At 40.8% G+C, this 23,793-nt stretch overlaps 1 protein-coding gene across 1 annotated transcript; it reads right to left on the bottom strand.

The window, feature by feature from the left end:
• Positions 1-784: 784 nt before the first annotated feature.
• LOC139378052 (zona pellucida sperm-binding protein 4-like) lies at positions 785-19,588 on the bottom strand. Its single transcript, XM_071120554.1, has 9 exons — positions 19,472-19,588; positions 17,134-17,209; positions 14,245-14,432; positions 13,923-14,020; positions 5,517-5,674; positions 5,244-5,436; positions 4,868-5,015; positions 1,994-2,072; positions 785-1,868 (listed from the first exon to the last, which is right to left on the bottom strand). The coding sequence occupies exons 1-9, from the start codon at positions 19,586-19,588 to the stop codon at positions 1,753-1,755; spliced, it is 1,173 nt and encodes a 390-aa protein (XP_070976655.1). The 3' UTR covers positions 785-1,752.
• Between the last annotated feature and the right edge of the window lie 4,205 nt (positions 19,589-23,793).

Genomic DNA, 23,793 nt, shown 5'->3' on the forward strand with positions numbered 1-23,793 from the left:
GGCGGCGCTCCTTGTAGCCGGGGACTTTAATGCAGGGAAACTTAAAAATGTTTTGCCAAATTTCCATCAGGATGTTAAATGTGCAACCAGAGGAAAAAGAACTCTGGACCACCTATACTCAACACACAGAGATGCATACAAAGCTCTCCCTCGCCCGCCATTTGGCAAATCTGACCATAATTCTATCCTCCTGATTCCTGCTTACAAGCAAAAATTAAAGCAGGTAGGACCAGTGACTAGATCAATAAAAAAGTGGTCAGATGAAGCAGATGCTAAGCTACAGGACTGTTTTTGCTAGCACAGACTGGAATAAGTTCTGGGATTCCTCCGATGGCATTGAGGAGTACACGACATCAGTCATTGGCCTCATCAATAAGTGCATCGATGACGTCGTCCCCATAGTGACCATACGTACAGTACATACTCCAACCAGAAGTCATGGGTTGCAGGCAGCATCTGCACTGAGCTAAAGGCTAGAGCTGCAGCTTTTAAGGGGCGGGACTCTAACCCGGAAGCTTATAAGAAATCCTGCTATACCGTCCGACGAACCATCAAACAGGCAAAGCGTCAATACGAAGATTGAGTTGACCTACACTGGCTCTGACGCTCGTTGGATGTGGCAGGGCTTGCAAACCATTACAGACTACAAAGGGAAGCACAGCCGAGAGCTGCCCAGTGACACAAGCCTACCAGATGAGATAAACTACTTCTATGCTCGCTTCGAGGTAAATAACACTGAAACATGCATTAGAGCACCAGCTGTACCGGTAGATTGTGATCACGCTCTAGTTACACTGTTAATGTAAAATATGTATTAGTTGTGGCTGCTGAGGGTTGTCGTCGAGGGCATCAGCAATGGCCCAATTGCTAAAAGGCTGGATTTTTTCCTAATTAACAATGGCATAGATTCTATAAAATGTGTCAACCAGCCACTTAACTAATGTCTATGAAATTATTAGGGAACATATTTCATTAAATAACTTGTAAGGTTAGAGAGCATAACTTTCATCTTGATGGTCAGGGATCGAATAGATTAAAATCACCAATCTTCCTTTTTAGAGATCATTTGCCCAGTTTCCCACAGCAAGAAAATAATCCTGCAACAGAACATGTCAATTATTGTGTGGATTATAATTAATTAATATTTTTGTTGGAGTTGATGCATTTTTAGTAAGGCCAAATCTTTTTAAACCTTGAATACACTACAAGTTTGCATTTACTGCTGTGCAGAAAACTTCCTTCAACAATAAGGTATTCAAATTAATATCCTTCATCTGTATGTCTTTGTGTTAACTTGCTCAACAAATGACAGAGCACACCTTTAATTTTAGCATGCTGAGCACCGCTATACAACAGACTATTACAGGTGGCAAATAAATCAATATGCTACCAGATTTGGATCTCTTGGACTTGTATTATTTCCCAGTATGACCAATTTCCGCAAAACAAATATGTAGTTATGTTACTTGTAACATTAACTGAAACCCATCCAATAGAATGTTCCATTGTTGTTTGATACAGTCATTTTCAATGAGCATGTGAACATTCCAACTTGTCTCAACATTCCTTTATCATCCTGTAAACATTATATTGCATAGACTTCCATACAAGATATTTCGCTAAAGGTGTGAAAAACAGCCTCACCAGATATCAATTTGGTCAGGGGCTTTTGGGGAACAATTTAATTCCATTAAATCAACCCCAAAGTGGACCAATTTCTCCACTGGCCAATGGCCTGCAAAGTGCTGGTATTCAGTCAACCAATATTCTAGTTGGTGGGCTTGCTTGAGTCAGGATCAGTTCGCCACTGGAAACCAAAGTAGACTCGCTTCTGGTGGTCTTCTGAACTGCATCGGCAATGTGTCTCCCTGGAAAGGAAATTGTATGTGGTCAGTTGCAGAGAGGAACGAGACTTAAACTGTAGGGAAGGGTAGAGGGGAAGGAAACCATTTTCTGTAATGGAATGCAGCCTAACTGAGAAAACGTAACTCACTCGTTCTGAAGCATCTTGGTACACAGTACCAGTTTTCCTGGTATGGCTGGCACAAATCTGTATTACAATGGATGAACATCTGCAAGAGATATTACATTAAAATGTTTTTTAAGGAGGTAATACTTATGTATTTAGATAATTATTACCCAAGAACAATGTATAATAGTTTCATATTTATACAAACTATACTGCTAGAAAGTACCAATTGTGACCAAGAAGCAAGCCAAAATAATAATGTTAAATCATTGAGTAATTACCAGAAAGTAATACCAAATGTAATAGGACAGCTAAAAAAGCGGCACTGAAAAATATGTTTTCATAAATAACTTTTTCTATTTTGTGCATTTTAATTGAATGCAGTGTTAGCATGGTAATCAAGAACATCAATGGAGTTGTTCCAACTATCTTATTCAGCAGAATTAAAACACAGTCATACCCACAGAATCAACCATTTACACTCGTGGAAATTGGCCTAAGAAATATGAGAAGAATATGCATAACAATGGTAGCAATTGAAGTCGATCACTTATGGGGATTAGGGGGAAATGATCCAACAAAGTTGAGGACACAACAGTTCACCTGACACAAGACAAGCCTCAATCCAAACATTACACTGTTGATCTCATTTGCATTTTACATTAACTGTACTTTTCGCAGCATATGTTGATAACGAAATCTGGAAATACTCTGTATACATTCAATAACATAGTCCAATTTTTCCAGGAAAATTCTTAAGTACAACATAAGACAAAAAAATTGAAGCGTTTTAGTGAGGGGTCTAACTGGTGTCTTCAAGTGGTACCAGTCATTTCAATGCACTTTTATGAAGGAAAGAGCTTTTAACTATTTGGAGCTTGTTTTGCTCTCCAAGCGCTGCCATTGAGGAACTGAAGCAAGCACACTTGTAGTTCTATTTGGAAAACAGCCCTGCATCCCAACCATAAAACAACTACTCTTTGTTGTTTACGCAATTAAAAAATGGTCCATTATAAATCTCATTCAGGGGCGGGAGTACATCATTTAAAAGCTTATTCTGTTGTCAAAATAACTAGCTAAGTAATAAAATATGATTTTACAGTGTTAGTTTTTCACAAAGAACTTCAAAGAAACAGAAAGTCATTTTGGTGCACATAGAATGGAGTCATGAGTGCATTCAGATGAGTCTTCTGGACAATGCCACAAAAATAGGCTAATTCTGTTCAGAACAGCCCTGGGTATGATACACATAGCGATCATAAACATTGATACTGTAACATGATTTTTATAATATGGAAATGTAAAGGGCGGGTCCTCCCCCGGAAATGTTTTTGACATTTTAAAACATATTACCTGCAATTCTACACAGTTTGACATTATTATGCCTCTGTTGTGGGTTATAGGGAGAGATAATTTGAAAACACGGCTTAAGTGGAAGGAGAAATGGAAGTCCCCCCAAACATGTTTTCTTTAGGAAAGCTAGATTCCTGCATTTCAACACATTTTGCAATGGGGCGGAGAGAAAATGTTGAGTTTATAATGCTATTCTAGACTTTGTCATGAGTCTGAGAAAAAATGATGCAGTTTAAAGCTAATTTCCTACAATTCTACACATTTTGCCATGGGGCAAAGATAAGAAATGTGCTGTTTTATAGCTCCTCTCATGCAGGGTATTCTTCAAAATTTTGCCATTAGGATGAGAGGGAGTGGCTTGACTTCGAGTTGGACCCAAATGTCCCTAAATGTAAATAAAAATGAGCGGATGAATCAACCTGTTCATGTCCCCCTTTCCCCCGTGACAATTTTGCTGATGGATTAAAGCAGGATTTATTATAATTCTCAATGTCTCATCTTTCAGAACACATAGAGTAATTTTGATTTACAGCATCCCCCCCACATAAACAACACAAAATGTGCAAAAGAAGCCCAAATTAGTGGGCGGAATGGGGGCATCATCTTCTGCGTGTGGTGGTCACATTTAGAGTGTCTGTCAGGTGAATCCCATATCGAATAATGTATTCACCCCAAAAATGTTAAACAAATCCAAATATATTTAAGATTCTTCAAAGTAGACACCCTTTGCCTTGACAGCTTTGCACACACTTGGCATTCTCTCATCCAGCTTCATGAGGTATGTGTGGAATGCTTTTCAATTAACAGGTGTGCCTTGTTAAAAGTTCAAATTCAAGAGTTCAAATTTTAGATTTTTGGTTTCAACTGCAGTGTCTTGAGACACAGAGTAGGTGAACGGATGATCTCCGCATGTGGGGTTCCCACCATGAAGCATGGAGGAGGAGGTGTGATGGTGTGGGGGTGATTTGCTGGTGACACTGTCAGTGATTTATTTAGAATTTAAGGCACACTTAACCAGCATGGTTACCACAGCATTCTGCAGCGATAAGCCATTCTATCTGGTTTGAGCTTAGTCAGACTACCATTTGTTTTTCAACACACCTCCAGGCTGTGTAAGGGAAATTTGACCAAGAAGGAGAGTGATGGAGTGCTGCATCAGATGACCTGGCCTCCACAATCACCCAACCTCAACCCAATTGAGATGGTTTGGGATTAGTTGGACCACGGAGTGAAGGAAAAGCAGCCAACAGGTGCTCAACATATGTGGGAACTCATTCAAGACTGTTGGAAAAGAATTCCAGGTGAAGCTGGTTAAGAGAATGCCAAGAGTGTGGAAAGCTGTCATCAAGGCAAAGGGTGGCTACTTTGAAGAATCTAAACACTTTTTTGGTTACTACATGATTCCATATGTGTTATTCCATAGTTTTGATGTCTTCACTATTATTCTACAATGTAGAAAATAGTAAAGAATTAAGAAAAACCCTTGAATGAGTAGGTGTGTCCAAACTTTTGACTGGTACTATATATGTATTTCTATGGTCATACCCTCTCCCTCAGGGGGGACATAGATGTCGAATCCACAAAGGTGAACATCTTGAGGACGAAGCGCCTGTAGTGGGTTGGGAAGGACAGACCAGAGGAGGCTTCCACAGGGATGGGCATGGTCAGGTAACGGTCATCCTTGTACGGACATCTAAAGATACAAAGAAAGAAAGAGAGACAGACACAGAGAGAGCGAGCGAGAGAGAGAGACATACAGTAGACAGACAGACAACGCCATGGTCATTCAAGTGTCTGTCTGCGTTGAAGTGAAGTTCTCCTAGAGCTGCTGAACGTTTTCCTCATCTTTACAATAAATGGTATAAAAGAAATTGGACGTAGTTAAAACATTTTTACAACTTCTACTTATTCAGATATTTACCCAGAAATGATAAGGTTCCACTGGGGTAGGCTGAGAGGGTCGGGGTTTGTGGTGGCCCAGCAGCGACCCAGGGTCAGCACAATGTTGGGATCTGTCCTCTCCAGGATGCGAACCTCAGCGTACACGGGATCCCTGAGGAACTTGGTGACAGGGTAGTCTGCCTCCGTGTAGTAAGAGGTGTAGGCCGCCTCCTCTGTTTCAAAAGAGGAAAGATTCATTAATTCGCCCATTTATTAATCCAACAAACTAATCAATGAATATAGTGCCACTTGCCTTCCGTACATCCCTTGGTGAGGCATATTCCATTGGCCAGTCTGAGCTCAACTCTGAGGGGTCCAGGAGCTGGTAGAAGAATTGGGGGAGGCACCTGCTTCACCTCAATCACAAGAGCCTCAATCACGGTGCCCCTATATCTGCACTGGAATATTAGACTGGGAATAAAGGGAGTGTGGTCAGACATCTTGACATCTCAACTTCAAATCCGGCCATATAAGGAAACTAGCTCTCACAGTCTCACGTCAGAAATAGACATTAATCCATGTTTCTCAAACATCACATTTCAAAGTTGTTGCAAACATCAAATTTTGAAGTGTTTAATGTAAAGTTTAGGCATTAACATCGAAATCTTAAGGCTAGGCATTAACTCCAAATGGTTAAGGGTTAAGGTTTGGTATAGGCTAAAAAAACAAAAATCTAAAAAGCGAAACAGAGGCAGATGCTTATGCCTATTCACCATCCCCATCCATAACACCCTAACAAAACTGAAATCTAGTTGAAGGTAACAGCTCTAACTGTAGCCCCTAGTGGACGGTTTCCACGTCATCTCCCGATGTCCTCAGACATGGATGGACATGAATGCTGACTTGTATCACAGGTGACCTGGCTGTTTAAGGTTTAGGAGGCGTTTTGGCTTGCCTATATGTCATTTAATGGAATGGCGCTGGAGGGAATGGCGGCCGTATTCCAGGCTCCTGACAAATTGTGCTATTTTGTGTATGTGTATTTTTTTGCACTGATCTTAACCTTTTTGGTATAGCATGTTTTGACCATAGTTTCCAATGACTGAAAAAAAGCTTCTGGACATCAGAACATCTATCACTAACCTCGATTTGGACGTCAGAGGCAAAATACATATTGATTATCCCGGACCAGGCCCTAATCCCCAACACTCGAAGGAGGCAAAGATGGCACTGTAGACGCCAGCATATGGGCACCCTGGTGAGACTACGGCGGTGAATGGTAAATCGCCTCTACACTCTGTTCTATTGGCGAATGTGCAATCGCTGGAGAATAAGCTGGACGAGCTCCGTTCGAGATTATCCTATCAACGGAACATTTAAGAACTGTAATATACAATGTTTCTCAGATTCAAGGGTGAAGAAGGACATGGATAATATACAATACATCTGTCTATGCATCGGCAGGACTGAACCTAGTAAGTTTGAGGAGGGGTAGCTGGGGTGATGTTTGTCTCTTCATTGAAAAAAGCAGGTGCGTGATCTCTAACATTAAGGAAGTCTCGAGTTTCTGCTCACCTGAGTTAGAATACCTCATGATAAGCATGAGACCATACTATTTAATAAGAGAGTTTTCATCTGTATTTTTCGTTGCTGTCTATTTACCACAACAAACCGATGCTGGCACTAAGACAGCACTCAACGAGCTCTATAAGGCCATAAGTAAACAAGAAAATGCTAATCCAGAGGCGGTGCTCTTAGTGGCCGGTGATTGTTGTCCTTTCCTGCAGTCAAATGTTCTAGTGGCCTCATGGGTGGAATGTTATAAATACTTTTCATAATTTCATATTGGATAAACATTTAAAAAACATGAAAAAAATCTTCCGAAATGTCAAACAGTTATCTTTGATGTTTATTGTTTTCACTATCACGCACGTGTAGTTAAGTTTCGGAACTGAGTTTGTTCCTCCGTGTGTTTTGCACGAGTTTCTGTATTGCTTTCACTATTTAGGCACGTGTATGTAAGTGTTGGAACTGTGGTTGTTCCTCCGTGTGTTGGCACGAGTTTCTGATCATTCGAGAGCTAGTTTTGGATTTTTGTCTGTGCCATTTTTGTATTGGTGGACTATATATATATATATTAAACACGCTTCTCAGAAATCCCTGCTCTCCTGCGCCTGACTCCTACACCTCTCACCGAGACGCACCTTATCACAGACCCTGATTTAGCCGACTGCAGTAAAAGGTTAATACAGGAAAACTTAAATTTGTTTTACCTAATTTATACCAGCATGTCACCTGTGCAACTAGAGGGATAAATCAGCTTTACTCCACACACAGAGATGCATACAAAGCTTTCCCCCACCCTCCATTTAGCAAATCGGACCATATCGATATCCTCCTGATTCCTGCTTACAAGCAAAAACTCAAACATGAAGTACAAGGTAGCCTATGGCTGGGTGGTATACCGTACACCGGTATTTATGCACAGACCAGTTTGGGTTTTTACTTTACCTTCTATAATGGTATTTTAATGTTTGGTTTGTTAAACGTGATACACCATGTCTACCATCCATTTTAGACAGACAGAGACACTCACTCACTCACCAACCTTGAATCAGGGGTAGACGTAACATAGTAAACAAATATCCGGGACACTCAAATTAGTATATGTTTTGTGTTTGGTATTAGTTTGTGGATGTCCATCATCCGTTTCATAAGATATGCTCTGAATTATAATTTGTATGATTTGCTACAAATTCCAAGATGGCGCCGACAGACATGGCAGCTCTGCTTCTAGTGCTTCTAGTTCCAAAGCAACTTTGCAGTATTTTGTTTTTGTGTGTGTTATTTTTTACATTATCAGCCGAGAACATATTACATGGAAGTAACTTTTGGATTTCAGAGCAGCCAGGAATACGACTTTCCCGAATTGGATCCTTTGTTCATCACCCCAAGGCAATTGAACTTATCCCAGAGGCTGCTCCAAGACGCCACCAGCGGAGAAGAGCTATTCGGAGTGGACTTCTAGTCCGACTAAGGAGGCGTGAACACCATCCACCGCTTACGAGTATATTACTCGCTAATGTTCAGTCTCTGGACAGTAAAGCTCAAGGCGAGGATCTCCTTCCAGAGAGACATCAGGGACTGTAACATACTCTGTTTCACATAATCATTGCTCTCTAGGCATATACAGTGGGGCAAAAAAGTATTTAGTCAGCCACCAATTGTGCAAGTTCTCCGACTGAAAAAGATGATTGAGTAATTTTCATCATAGGTACACTTCAACTATGACAGACAAAATGAGAAGAAAAAATCCAGAAAATCACATTGTAGGATTTTTAATGAATTTATTTGCAAATTATGGTGGAAAATAAGTATTTGGTCAATAACAAAAGTTTATCTCGATACTTGTTATATACCCTTTGTTGGCAATGACAGAGGTCAAACGTTTTCTGTAAGTCTTCACAAGGTTTTCACACACTGTTGCTGGTATTTTGGCCCATTCCTCCATGCAGATATCCTCTAGAGCAGTGATGTTTTGGGGCTGTTGCTGGGCAACACGGACTTTCAACTCCCTCCAAAGATTTTCTATGGGGTTGAGATCTGGAGACTGGCTAGGCCACTCCAGGACCTTGAAATGCTTCTTACGAAGCCACTCCTTCGTTGCCCGGGTGGTGTGTTTGGGATCATTGTCAGCTGAAAGACCCAGCCACATTTCATCTTCAATGCCCTTGCTGATGGAAGGAGGTTATCACTCAAAATCTCACGATACATGGCCCCATTCATTCTTTCCTTTACACGGATCAGTCGTCCTGGTCCCTTTGCAGAAAAACAGCCCCATAGCATGATGTTTCCACCCCATGCTTCACAGTAGGTATGGTGTTCTTTGCATGCAACTCAGCATTCTTTGTCCTCCAAACACAACGATTTGAGTTTTTACCAAAAAGTTATATTTTGGTTTCATCTGACCATATGACATTCTCCCAATCTTCTTCTGGATCATCCAAATGCTCTCTAGCAAACTTCAGACGGGCCTGGACATAAGCAGGGGGACACGTCTGGCACTGCAGGATTTGAGTCCCTGGCGGCGTAGTGTGTTACTGATGGTAGGCTTTGTTACTTTGGTCCCAGCTCTCTGCAGGTCATTCACTAGGTCCCCCGTTTGGTTCTGGGATTTTTGCTCACCGTTCTTGTGATCATTTTGACCCCACGGGGTGAGATCTTGCCCCAGATCGAGGGAGATTATCAGTGGTCTTGTATGTCTTCCATTTCCTAATAATTGCTCCCACAGTTGATTTCTTCAAACCAAGCAGCTTACCTATTGCAGATTCAGTCTTCCCAGCCTGGTGCAGGTCTACAATTTTGTTTTTGGTGTCCTTTGACAGCTCTTTGGTCTTGGCCATAGTGGAGTTTGGAGTGTAACTGTTTGAGGTTGTGGGCAGGTGTCTTTTATACTGATAACAAGTTCAAACAGGTGCCATTAATACAGGTAAAGAAGTTCAAACAGGTGCCATTAATACAGGTAACGAGTGGAGTACAGAGGAGCCTCTGAAAGAAGTTACAGGTCTGTGAGAGCCAGAAATCTTGCTTGTTTGTAGGTGACCAAATACTTATTTTCTACCATAATTTGCAAATAAATTCATTAAAAATCCTACATTTTTTTCTCTCATTTTGTCTGTCATAGTTGAAGTGTACCTATGATGACAATTACAGGCCTCTCTCATCTTTTTAAGTGGGAGAACTTGCATAATTGGTGGCTGACTAAATACTTTTTTGCCCCACTGTACTGTACCCGTCCAGGGAAAACCAACCACATCGCGGATACCGACGTCTTTCTCCCAGACAAGCTAAACACTTTCTTCAGCCACTTTGAGGATAACACAGTGCCACCGCCCCTGCCCGCTCCCAGGGACAGTGGGCTCTTGTTCTCCGTGGTCGATACGAGTAAGACATTTAAGCGTGTTAACCCTCGCAAGGCTGCCGGCCCAGACGGCATCCCTAGGCGCATCCTCAGAGCATGCACAAACCAGCTGGCTGGAATCTTTTATGGGCATATTCAATCTCTCCCTATCCCAGTCTGCTGTCCCCACTTGCAACAAGATGTCCACCATTGTTCCTGTACCCAAGAAAGCAAAGGTAACTGAACTAAATTGCTATCGCCCTGTAGCACACACTTCTGTCATCATGCAGTGCCTTGAGAGGCTAGTTAAGGATCATATCACCTCTACTTTACCTGACACCCTAGGCCCACTTCAATTTGCCTACCGCCGCAATAGATCCACAGACGATGCAATCATTACCGCACTGCACACTGCCCTATCCCATCCGGACAATTGGAATACCTACGTCAAAATGGTGTTCATTGACTATAGCGCAGCCTTCAACACCATAGTAACCTCCAAGCTCATAATTAAGCTCAGTGCCCTAGATTTGAACCCTGCCCTGTGCAACTGGGTCCTGGACTTCCTTACGGGCCGCCACCAGGTGGTGAAGGTAGGAAACAACACCTCCACTTTGCTGATCCTCAACACAAGGGTGCGTGCCCATTCTTGTGGGAAGCTACTATAGACCACCAAGTGTTAACAGTCACTATCTGGATAATATGTATGAAATGCTTTCTTGGTGATTGCAATATTGACTGGCTATTATCCAACTGGCCACTCAGGACAAACGTCAAACTGTAACCAGTGCCTGCAACCTGGATCAGGTTGTCAGTCAACCTACCAGGGTAGTTACAAACAGCACAGGAATTAAATCATCAACATGTGTTGATCACATCTTTAATAATGCTGCAGATATTTGTTTTAAAGCAGTATCCAAATCCATAGGATGTAATGATCACAATATAATAGCCATATCCAGGAAAACCAAAGTTCCAAAGGATGGGCCTAATATAGTGTGCAAGATGTCATACAATAACTTTTGTAGTGATTCATATGTTGATGATATAAAGAATATTTGCTGGTCTGTGGTGTGTAATGAGGAGCAATCAGACACTGCACTTGACACATTTATGAAACTACTTATTCCAGTTACTAATAAGCACACAACCATTAAGAAAATTACTAAAACTGTTAATTTGAATTTTAAAATGTGAATTTAAAAATTGTATGGTTGAGAGGGATGAGACAAAAGTTATGGCAATTAAGTGTGGCAGCCCAACTAATTGGCAAACATACTGCAAATTAAGAAATCATGTGATTAAACTAAATAAAAAATAAACTACACTATGAAACAAATATCAATTATATAAAGAATGATAGCAAAAAGCTTTGGGGCACCTTAACTTTTGGGGAAAAAAGCGAACTCAGCTCCTTCATTCATTGAATCAGATGGCTCATTCATCACAAAGCCCACTGATGTTGCCAACTACTTTAATGACTTTCATTGACAAGATAAGCAAACTTAAGGATGACATGCCAGCAACAAACGCTGACACTACACATCCAAGTACTGTATATCAGACCATATTATGAAAGACAATAATTTAATTCCGTAAAGTCCGTGTGGAAGAGGCGAAAAAATTATTGTTGTCTATCAACAACGACAAGCCACTGGGGTCTGACAGTCTGGACGGAAAATTACTGAGGATAATAGCAGATGATATTGCCACTCCTATTTGCCACATCTTCAATTTAAGCCTACTAGAGAGCGTGTGCCCTCGGGCCTGGAGGGAAGCTAAAGTCATTTCGCTACCCAAGAATAGTAAAGCCCCTTTTACTGGCTCAAATAGCCGACCAATCAGCCTGTTACCAACCCTTGGTAAACTTCTGGAAAAAATTATGTTTGACCAGGTACAATGCTATTTCACAGTAAACAAACTGACAACATGATTTCAGCATGCTTATAGGGAAGGACACTCAACAAGCACAGCACTTACACAAATGACTGATGATTGGCTGAGAGAAATTGATTGATTCAATTATTGTGGGGGCTGTCTTATTAGACAGCTTTTGACTTTAGCGATCATAGTCTGCTGCTGGAAAAACTTGTGTTATGGCTTTACACCCCCTGCTATAACGTGGATAAAGAGTTACTTGTCTAACAGAACACAGAGGGTGTTCTTTAATGGAAGCCTCTCAGATATAATCCAGTTAAAATCAGGAATTCCCCAGGGTAGCTGTTTAGGCCCTATGCACTAACTTTGAGTAAAGCCAGAGTATCTATTTATGTGAATTACTCAACACTATACACGTCAGCTACTACAGCGACTGAAATTACTGCAACACTCAACAAAGAGCTGCAGTTAGTTTCAGAGTGGGTGGCAAGGAATAAGTTAGCCCTAAATATTTCTAAAACCAGAAGCATTGTATTTGGAACAAAACATTCACTAAACCCTAAACCTCAAATAAATCTTGTAATAAATAATGTGTAAATTGAGCAAGTTGAGATGACTAAACTGCTTGGAGTAACCCTAGATTGTAAACTGTCATGGTCAAAACATATTTATGCAGTAGTATCTAAAATGGGGAGAAGTCTGTCTATAATAAAGCGATGCTCCGCCTTATTAACAACACTATCAACAAGGTAGGTCCTACAGGCCCTAGTTTTGTTGCACCTTGACTACTGTCCAGTCTGCCCAACACATCACCGGGGGCACACTGCCTGCCCTCCAAGACACCAAAGCACCCGATGTCACAGGAACGCCAAAATTATCATCAAGGGCATCAACCACCCGAGTCACAGCCTGTTCACCCCACTATCACCCAGAAGGCGAGGTTAGTATAGGTGCATCAAAGCTGGGACCGAGAGACTGAAAACAGCTTCTATCTCAAGGCCATCAGACTGTTAAATAGCCATCACTAGCCGGCTACCATCCGGTTACTTAACCCTGCACCTTAGAGGCAGCTGCCCTATACACATAGACATGGAATCACTGGCCACTTTAATAATGGAACACTAGTCATTTTAATAATGTTTACATACTGCGTTACTCATCTCATATGTATATACTGTATTCTATTCTACTGTATTTTAGTCAATGCCACTCCGACATTGCTCATCCTAATATTTATATATTTTTTAATTCCATTATTTTACTTTTAGATGTGTATTGTTGTGAATTGTTAGATAATACTGCACTGTTGGAGCTAAGAGCATTTTGCTACACCCGCAATAGCATCTGTATGTGACCAATAAAATTTGATTTCATTTGATGTTTTTGCTATCTAGGTGGCTAAAACTACCATTAGCTAGGTGGCCATCATTCACTAGGCTAGTGGTTACGTGTTGGGGTTAAGAAGGTTAGGGGTTAGGTTAAAGAGTTCAGGTAATGGTTAGGAAAATAGTTAGCTAACATATTAAGTAGTTGCAAAGTAGCTAAAAAGTAATAAGTAGTTGCTAATTAGCTAAAATGCTAAATTTGGGTACTAATTATATTCGAACACACAACCTTTTGGTTGCTAGACGTTACTGGTATCTTCCCACCCATCCACTCCGACCATTTGACTCTGTATTATTGATATTTATTATTGTACTGCAATGTTGAGGGAGCTAGCACACCTGCTGTAATCTGTGTATATGACAAATACAATTGTATTTTATTTTGACTAAAGATCCCATTACACATTTAAGAAGATAAATGATGTTAACTCCAGTGTCTTGTCAAAATTCCCAAACTGGCCCAATATACAGAAAAAAACATGACAGTTTTTAGCTTATTTTAGACTTCCCTAGGATATTGTTGTTATTATTATCATTATTATTTTAAATCACCTACTTAAATTGGCTGCCCCTGGTGATGGTGCCGAGGCGTCCCATCTCCACTATATATGAGGAGGACATCCTGTTCTCATAGAAAATAGTACCAGGTTCCTCCTGCAATAAACACAACTCTTATACAGCTCATCTTCAAGAGGCAAAATCATCATAGGTTAGACCAAGCGCTTTTGCCACAATGCGACAACATCTTTAAACCTGAATAAACAATCAATGATATGATCATTGTTGCAACTAATATGGATGATGTGATCCAATTCTTTGAAGGAGAGAGGAACTACCTCCCTGTACTTAGACTGAAGCCAAATACAGCTGATACGTACCGTCATGACAGTTCCACATTCAGTGACTTTGAATTGGTAGATGGCAAAAGCAGAAGTGATGCCGACAGGGGTGCAGTGGGCTTCGTTCCCCCCCAGCAGGCTGATAGAATCTAGCTCCAGGTTGGGCAGAGTGGCATCCCTGGCAACCACCACCACAAACTGGCCATCCCTGGTACACTGGACAGTCACTAGTTACAGAGCATAGGAATAATATTAAGTTAATGATAAAAACCATTAAGCTCACCGAAAAGACTAAGAATTTCCATGACTATTTGCGACATTTCAGATGTGATATTATAATGCATCAAAATTGTGACTAACTTAACCTTGTTAATGGCTCTTTAGTATCACTTGCACTTATGTCAATATATAACAAGACTGCAGAACTGCAAGTGTACAAGCTTAACCTTTATTACATCTTTGGTACATTTTCAAAACTCTAACAACATTTAGAATTGACTGGGTACAACAAACAAATTCAAAAATTCACTTGTTCACTGCACCAAATCACTCTTTCAAATAATCCTGCAGCAATAGGAAATGTGAACTATTATGTGGATTTTTATTCATGGACATTTCTTGTAGGGGTTGATACATTTCTCTTCAGGGCTAATCACGTCTGACATTTTAAAGAGGAAATTACAAACTTTCGTAGCCTTTTTAAATCTTGAATACACTACTAGTTTGCATTTCCTGCAATAAAGGAAAATACTACAACAACAGAATGTTCAAATTAAGATTCTGTATGGGAGTGGCTGTAAATATTATGTCATCATTCTCCATCAGCCAGTGTGCTTCAATAGAAGAGAGTGGAAGAGTCACTTTATGTGCTACCATTTGTAATTATAGTGTCGGGTACATATATAACAATACATTCCACTCATTATCTGAATTTCATTGATACACTAAGCTGATGAATTGCAGTACGGTATCAGTTGACAAGTCATGTAGAAAGGTGATCTAGTACAATGCTGCATGGGGCAGAAATGGCATACAACACATTGCTATGTTTTTACAATATCCAAATCTTTACAATACCCCTATTTCTTATGATTTGTCCTGTGTATGTTAGTCTTTCTATAAGTAAAGGGGCCAATGTGTGACACAAGGGTCAACATTTCAAAATTGTTTGAAATACATTCAAATATGATTTTCTTGCAGCTTCACATTTGTAGATGCAGGAATAACAGGCAAGATTTTCACACTGAGACCATAACTCCTAGCAACAATAAAATATCTACATGTCATTCAAAATATCACATGAAATGTGGACACTGCATGTTTCTTTGTCATGGCTAGTAGCGAGGTCTGTTTGTGCTTTAGTCAACTTCTCTATAATTTATAGCCATGCTAAACCTAAAAAACTGCATTTCAATATATTTTTTTAATAGTTTATTTAATCATTTAATACAATAATATAATACAATGGGTTCGGTCAAAAAAATCATTGACAATATGAATAAGAATTAAATAATTATAATCAGTCAACTCTTCAAGCAATGTGTGCTTGCGTGCCTGCCTGTCTGTCTATCCATCTGTCTCTCTGCCTGCCTGAACACCAGACATCACATTCTTGCTTCCTCTGTCCTTGTTTCCTCCACTCCTTGCTTCTCCTTGAAAGTGTATTGGAGCCTGAGGGGAGGAACATTCCCTCCTCTCCCCCAATGTGCTTTGAGAGGGAGGTGAGGAATGGAGGAAACAAGGGGAGAATCTCAATTCCATTTCCTTCATTCCTCACATCCTCACCTCCTTCTCAAAACCCATTGGATAAGGTGAGAGGGACCTTCTCATCCAATCGGTTTTGTTACAGGCATTGGTTTTTCCATTTATGGTTTGAGGTTGGATTTTAGTGCAAATAGATCATGAGCATGTAGGGCACACCAATTGGTGTGACCTCTTTAGTTAGTATATGTTACACCTGTGCTGGTTGCCATTTCGTTAATGCTGGCACAGGTGCTTTTGAAGAGTGGTTGGCCCAGTGCTCCAGTTGTCTTGATAGATGCGGAGGGTAAACCCCTTTAGTTGGCACTCCCTATTTTGATAGCTAGAAAAAAAATATTCCTTTGTCTGATTTCATTTTGCTCCACTTTTTTGGTTAGCATCCTATCTAAGTTTGGTGTAAGTTTTTATTTTGCTTGCCTCTTATTAGGTAAATTTAGTGGGCGCTCATGGTGGGTGTCTTTTAGGTTACATTTGTTGTTGCCAGTCTACTTTCAGTGGACACCCCCATGAGTGTCTTTCAGAACCCCTCCTAAAACCCCACCGGTTTAGTTCTGGTTGTTGGTCATTTGTTAGTTCCCAGTCCTGTTTGAGTGACACTATTTGGTTAACATAAAATGGGGGCTCGTCCGGGATATTGTTTCCCATGAGTATGGTAGTTGCTCTCGTCCCCTACTCTGAAGCTCTGCTGTGCTCAGATATTGGAATGTTCAAAATACAATTTTGTGGTAGAGTTTGTCACTGACATCCACCTTGAGGGGTTATTAGATTGGTGGAATCATTTTGAAATTTGCATAAACACAGGCTAATAACAAAAAAATACATGGACTAAGTTGGAAGCATTTGTGGAAAACCCTACATGGGAGATGCTAGATAAATGTACAAAGGCGAATCTGCGTATCATTTCAAAGCATTATAACATCAAGGTGGCATCTGGCGATCCAAAAACAGAAGTCAAAGAGTTTAAGTGGAGGAGGAAATCCTTCCAGAGAGTGAGGATGATGAAAAGGGTCCTACGGCTGGTAGAGTACACCCCATATACGTGCAACTGCGAGAGTTAGAACTAAAGGCAAAATGGGAACAACAGAAGTTAGAGTTAGAGCACAGGGAAAGACAAGAACATACAACACAATAGAACAACACACTAGAACAAGAAGAACATGCACATGCCATTCGATTGAAAGAGATGGAGATGGAAGTGCGACAAAGGGAGATCTGGAAGTACTCCAAATCCAGTCAGGCCATCCTACACCCTCAGTGTAACGGATGTCATCTGGAGATAGAGAGGAGGACCAAGGTGCAGCGTGGTAAGTGTTCATGATGATGTTTAATTAAAACTCAGAACACTAAACAAGAAATAACAACGTGAATTTACCAATACCGAAACAGTACTAAGTATGATTCTCAATCAGGGACAACAATTGACAGCTGCCTCTGATTGAGAACCATACTAGGCCGAACTCAAAAACCCACATAGAAAAACAAACAGACTGCCCACCCCAACTCACGCCCTGACCATACTAAAACAAAGGAACTAAGGTTAGAACGTGACACTCAGAGTTTGATCTTGGTTGGAACAGCTGGCTTGTACCGCCTTTCAACGAAAAAGAGGTGGATGTATATTTTACTCGGTTTGAGCAGATTGCCACACCTAAAATGGCCGGGAGATATTTGGTCACTGCTCCTCCAAAGTGTTCTTGTGGGAAAGGCTCAAAGTGTACTCTGCTTTATCTCTTGACCAGAGTTCAGATTATGTACACTGTTAAAGCCGTTATTCTTCAGGCTTACAAGTTGGTCCCAGAGGCACAGAGACAACAGTTCTGGAAATGACAAAAGACAGAATCACAAAGCCATGTTGAATTCGCAAGGCAACAAGCATGTATTTTTTATCAGTGGTGTGGTTCTCAAGAGGCCAAGGACCATGAGGATTTAAAGACTCATACTTATAGAACAGTTCAAGAATTGCCTTCACAAAAAGGTTGCAACCTACATTTAGGTGCACAAGGATCTCACTCTTGAGAAAGCTGTAGTTCTTGCAGATGAGTTTGTTTTGACACATAAAGTTACCTTAACAAAAATCAATCCAGAGAAGTTACCTCCTACTGTGAGGTTAGAGTATTTTTCTACAGTTCCCAAAGATAAATCCAGTTTTCTGCAGATCTTTTCATATCTGCCAGTTTGTGTCTGTGTCCCAAGTTGAAACAGAAAAATTACGTTTCTTCTTGTGGGAGCACTCCAGCCCATTAAGTCTCTGGTTGCGATTGGTGTATCTCCTAAACAAGATTTTGGATCAGATGTGTATGAATCCTTTGTTTCAGACAGGTTTGTGTTTCTGCAGAGTGGAAATGCTTTTAAGCAGCTGGTGAAGATACCAGTAGACACTGGGGCGGCCCAATCCATCATTTTGGAGGGTGTTTTGCCTTTGTCTGACACTTCAGCAACTGGTTACAGAGTGTTTGTACAAGGCGTGGAAATGGGTTGCATGGAAGTTCCTTTGTATAATGTGGAACTCGAGTCTGATCTTATTTCTGATTCCATTGTCATCGGAGTGAGTCCTAGCCTAACGGTGAAGGGAGTCTCATTCATTTTGGGAAACAATTTGGCTGGAGGGAAGGTTGTGCCAAATCTTGTGGTTTGTAAGGAACCCTGAGTAGAGGAACCTGATGGGTTATCAGAAAAGTTGAGGAGGATGTATTCAATCCCACCATGGTCGATCTGTCCAAGATGTTTATGGGTGATCCTGATTTCGCTAAACATCCTGAGTTGACCTATCCATTAAACTCTAAAGGTGAGTTAGTTTGTAGGACCTCTGAAGGAAGAGAGGGTCCCTACAGTTGACACATTGATGTCTAGGAAGCAGCTGATTTCGGAACAGAGTAAAGATGTTTCTTTAGGCGTTTGAGGAAGTTTGTGTGGGTTACTTTGACAGAGATGGCGTTCTAATGAGGCAATGGCATTCTTGCTCCACTTCTGGGCAAGACGATTGGACCAGTGTATCTCAAATTGTTGTTCCAGTTACGCTTTGACAATAGATACTGAGGTTGGCTCACAATGGTAGTATGGCAGGCCATCTGGTGGTCGACAAGACGTATGACTATGTTAGGTAACTTCTTCAGGTCTGGTCTGAAACAGGATGTTGTGTCTTACTGTAAATCCTGTTATGTTTGGCAGTGGATGGGTAAACGGAACAACGTTGTACCGATTGCACTTTTGCAGACTATTTCTGTTTTTGACAAACCTTTCAGCAGGGTTCTGGTGGACTGTGTTGGTCCTTTGACCAAAGCCAAGAGTAGTAACGAGTTTCTGTTAACCATAATGTGTGCTGCCACTCGTTTCCCTGAGGCTATTCCACTGAAGAAAATCATGGCTCCCAGTATTGTGAAATGGCTCCCGGCCCTTGTGAAATAATTTTCAACGTATGGACTTGTGCAATTTGAATTTCATGTGAAACTGTCTCAAGGTGCTCTTGAGAGATTATCAGACTTTAAAGTCTATGTTGAGAGCCTACTGCTTTGAGTTTGGAAAATATTGGGATGAAGTGATCCCTCTTGTGCTCTTTGCAGCGTGGGAGGTTGTTCAGGAATCTCTTGGTTTTAGTCCAAATTAACTCATGTTTGGACATCATGTCGAAGGTCCCTTGAATTTGCTGAGAGACAGGTTGTTGCAGGGCGACACTTTAAAAACAAAAATAATCTGTTGGCGCATGTAAGCGCTTTTCGATAGAGATTGCCTTGAGTTTGCCAGTGAGAATCTTGAGAGGGCGCAAACTAAAATGAAATGCCCGAAACCACACTTTCGATGTGGGTGACCAAGTCCTGGCTTTGTTGCCCGTTCTGGTGTCACTGCTGCAGGCTTCCTTTTCAGGACCTTACCCCATAGTAAAAAAAATGGTGATCTGCATTACATCATTGCCACACTGGAGCACAGGAAAATAAACAGGCTGTGTCATGTCAACATGTTGAAACCATACTTCACCCACTACAATTGGCAGCGAAGTCAGTGGAAACTGTTAGGGATGTTCTGCCTATGGCCACTGCTGTCACTGTTGACTATAGTCTTCCAAGGGTATGAGGAAAGTCCAATACACACTGTGCCGGTTGGACGGTTGAGTAATTCAGAGATTCTGTAAAACCTTTGTCTTTGTGGCACACTTGTCTCCAGAGGAAAAAGGCAACATTGGTTGCACATTTAGTTAGGTGTTGCCCTGCTCACAATTTATTTTGACTATACATTTTGGAGATGAATTTTGTTTTGGTTGGACTCGATCCAATACCCCATTGGATCGAGTCCAACCAAAACAAAATTCATCTCCAAAATGTATAGTCAAAATAAATTGTGAGCAGGGCAACACCTAACTAAATGCAAAACGTATTGACTGCACCCCCCCTGAGACAACCAAGTTGTCCTTACCACGGACATGTTTAATTTCCAGGTGAAACTCTTGCAGTATCCGTAGTTACTTTCTTTTCGTGATTTGCCTCAGTAGAATTTGTTAGATTGGGGGAGAGTCCCCAATGTCAATGTCATGCTCTAGTACATTGTCTGGGTTGAAACATCTGAGAATAAACTCTGATATTCTAAAAGCAGTGCAACCAATGTTGCCTTTTTCCTCTGAAGATGAGTGTTATAGAAGCAAAAAAGTTTTTCAAAAACTTTTAGGCAACTATAGAAATTATTTTTAAAAAGGGAAAAAATTATAATAAAAATATTGTATTTTTTTTTATTTTTAAGGTTGATGTTTTGTCTTCTATTTAATTGCTGACAGCCAGTAGATGCCATGTTTACATTGGAGAAGGCGACACATTTAAGTTGATTATGTTGTGAGATGGAAGTTGTTTTCTGTTGGTGGTGAGCAACCTTAGGATAGGATATATACAGTGCCTCGCGAAAGTATTCGGCCCCCTTGAACTTTGCGACCTTTTGCCACATTTCAGACTTCAAACATAAAGATATAAAACTGTATTTTTTTGTGAAGAATCAACAGCAAGTGGGACACAATCATGAAGTGGAACGACATTTATTGGATATTTCAAACTTTTTTAACAAATCAAAAACTGAAAAATTGGGCGTGCAAAATTATTCAGCCCCTTTACTTTCAGTGCAGCAAACTCTCTCCAGAAGTTCAGTGAGGATCTCTGAATGATCCAATGTTGACCTAAATGACGAATGATGATAAATACAATCCACCTGTGTGTAATCAAGTCTCCGTATAAATGCACCTGCACTGTGATAGTCTCAGAGGTCCGTTAAAAGCGCAGAGAGCATCATGAAGAACAAGGAACACACCAGGCAGGTCCGAGATACTGTTGTGAAGAAGTTTAAAGCCGGATTTGGATACAAAAAGATTTCCCAAGCTTTAAACATCCCAAGGAGCACTGTGCAAGCGATACTATTGAAATGGAAGGAGTATCAGACCACTGCAAATCTACCAAGACCTGGCCGTCCCTCTAAACTTTCAGCTCATACAAGGAGAAGACTGATCAGAGATGCAGCCAAGAGGCCCATGATCACTCTGGATGAACTGCAGAGATCTACAGCTGAGGTGGGAGACTCTGTCCATAGGACAACAATCAGTCGTATATTGCACAAATCTGGCCTTTATGGAAGAGTGGCAAGAAGAAAGCCATTTCTTAAAGATATCCATAAAAAGTGTTGTTTAAAGTTTGCCACAAGCCACCTGGGAGACACACCAAACATGTGGAAGAAGGTGCTCTGGTCAGATGAAACCAAAATTGAACTTTTTGGCAACAATGCAAAACGTTATGTTTGGCGTAAAAGCAACACAGCTCACACCATCCCCACTGTCAAACATGGTGGTGGCAGCATCATGGTTTGGGCCTGCTTTTCTTCAGCAGGGACAGGGAAGATGGTTCAAATTGATGGGAAGATGGATGGAGCCAAATACAGGACCATTCTGGAAGAAAACCTGATGGAGTCTGCAAAAGACCTGAGACTGGGACGGAGATTTGTCTTCCAACAAGACAATGATCCAAAACATAAAGCAAAATCTACAATGGAATGGTTCAATAATAAACATATCCAGGTGTTAGAATGGCCAAGTCAAAGTCCAGACCTGAATCCAATCGAGAATCTGTGGAAAGAACTGAAAACTGCTGTTCACAAATGCTCTCCATCCAACCTCACTGAGCTCGAGCTGTTTTGCAAGGAGGAATGGGAAAAAATGTCAGTCTCTCGATGTGCAAAACTGATAGAGACATACCCCAAGCGACTTACAGCTGTAATCGCAGCAAAAGGTGGCGCTACAAAGTATTAACTTAAGGGGGCTGAATAATTTTGCACGCCCAATTTTTCAGTTTTTGATTTGTTAAAAAAGTTTGAAATATCCAATAAATGTCGTTCCACTTCATGATTGTGTCCCACTTGTTGTTGATTCTTCACAAAAAAATACAGTTTTATATCTTTATGTTTGAAGCCTGAAATGTGGCAAAAGGTCACAAAGTTCAAGGGGGCCGAATACTTTCGCAAGGCACTGTAGGTTATATTTGTTGTCTTAAGAGGCAAAGTGCTACAGGCTTAGGTTTTTACATTTATGTTTTGAGGTTGGACTTCAGCACATATAGCTTGTTAGCACATAGGGCACACTGGTTGGCATCACCTCATTAGACAATGCTGGGGTTAGTTTCCTTGTTCCTTGCCAATCATTGGCTCATTGGTGAAATTTTCATTGACAATATATTTCATTTAAATCATTCAAAAACCTTTATTAATGAAATTCCAGACAGAAGTTGATAACAGGAACATAACGCATGTTTCTGAGTAAGTTCTGCAAAATATAAAAGGTCCCAAGTTCTTTTATTAAACCCAAAGTCCAACCCTTGTGATGTCACTGCATACGTCATTACCTTCTACTCATCAGACCAATCCCATGTATACACAGCTATATAAATTTGCAAGAGAGATACAATAGTTCCAGTATTTTCTAAGGCCTAGGCCATAAATGTCCACTCCCCAAGTTGATTTATTGTGGAATGTCTGACTAGTGTCCTATCTCATACACTCCCCTACAGAGTTCTGTCTCAGTCACACATTTCTCAGACCGTTTCTTCATAAGAGGCAGAGAAACTAGAAAACAACTGTGGAACAATATTAAACCTCTATAATGAATATATATATTGTTAATCTGTAGTCTAGGACCCTATACATGTAAGGAGGGCGGGGTCTTCTATTAATACAACATAACATAATCTATTATTATAATACATCAAACATTTGATACAGCCCATATCATGACCCTTAGGTGAACCCCTGACAGCAGTATGTGTTACACCTGTGCTGGTTGCCGTCTCGTTAGTGGGAAGGTATTTCAGCTGTGCTGGCCCAGGTGCTATTTAAGAGTGGCTGGCCCAGTGCGCCTGTTGCCTTGATTGATGTGGAGAGTTAACACATTTATTTGGCGCTCCTTATTTTGAGTTCTAGGAAAAGATCCCTTTGTCTGATTTCCCTCATTTAGTTTTGCTCCCTGTCTTTAAGATTGGTGTGGGTTTTCTTTTGTTTAGTGGGAGCTCATGATGGGTATCTTTTAGTTTCCAGTTGTTGTTGCTAATCAACTTCCAGTGAACACCCCCATGATTCTTTCAGAATCCCTACTAAAACCCAATCTGTTGTTGTTTTGGTTGTTGGTCAGTGACCCTGTTAGTCCTGTTTGAGCGACACTTTGGTTTTCTTGCTGGGGAATGTACGTTTTGAGAAGGAGATGAAAGGATGCAACGAATCAAGGAATGAAATTGAGATTCTCCCAAAGACAGAGGACGCAAGTATTTGACAGCTATTAATATTTTGACAGTGCCTGGCTGACTGAGGTACCATGAT

The sequence above is a fragment of the Oncorhynchus clarkii genome, chromosome 2 (genome assembly GCF_045791955.1).
Source record: "Oncorhynchus clarkii lewisi isolate Uvic-CL-2024 chromosome 2, UVic_Ocla_1.0, whole genome shotgun sequence".
Classification (NCBI taxonomy): Eukaryota; Metazoa; Chordata; class Actinopteri; order Salmoniformes; family Salmonidae; genus Oncorhynchus; species Oncorhynchus clarkii.

What these genes read in the sequence shown, in the direction of transcription:
- LOC139378052 (XM_071120554.1), bottom strand. Translation starts at nt 19,588, where the DNA reads ATGATGTCCAAACATGAGTTAATTTGGACTAAAACCAAGAGATTCCTG. An exon ending in TGTCCCCCCTGAGGGAGAGG is followed by an intron (nt 2,073 to 4,867) that starts GTATGACCATAG and finishes TATCTCTTGCAG; the next exon opens with ATGTTCATCCATTGTAATAC. An exon ending in ACCAAGATGCTTCAGAACGA is followed by an intron (nt 1,869 to 1,993) that starts GTGAGTTACGTT and finishes TTTCCTTTCCAG; the next exon opens with GGAGACACATTGCCGATGCA.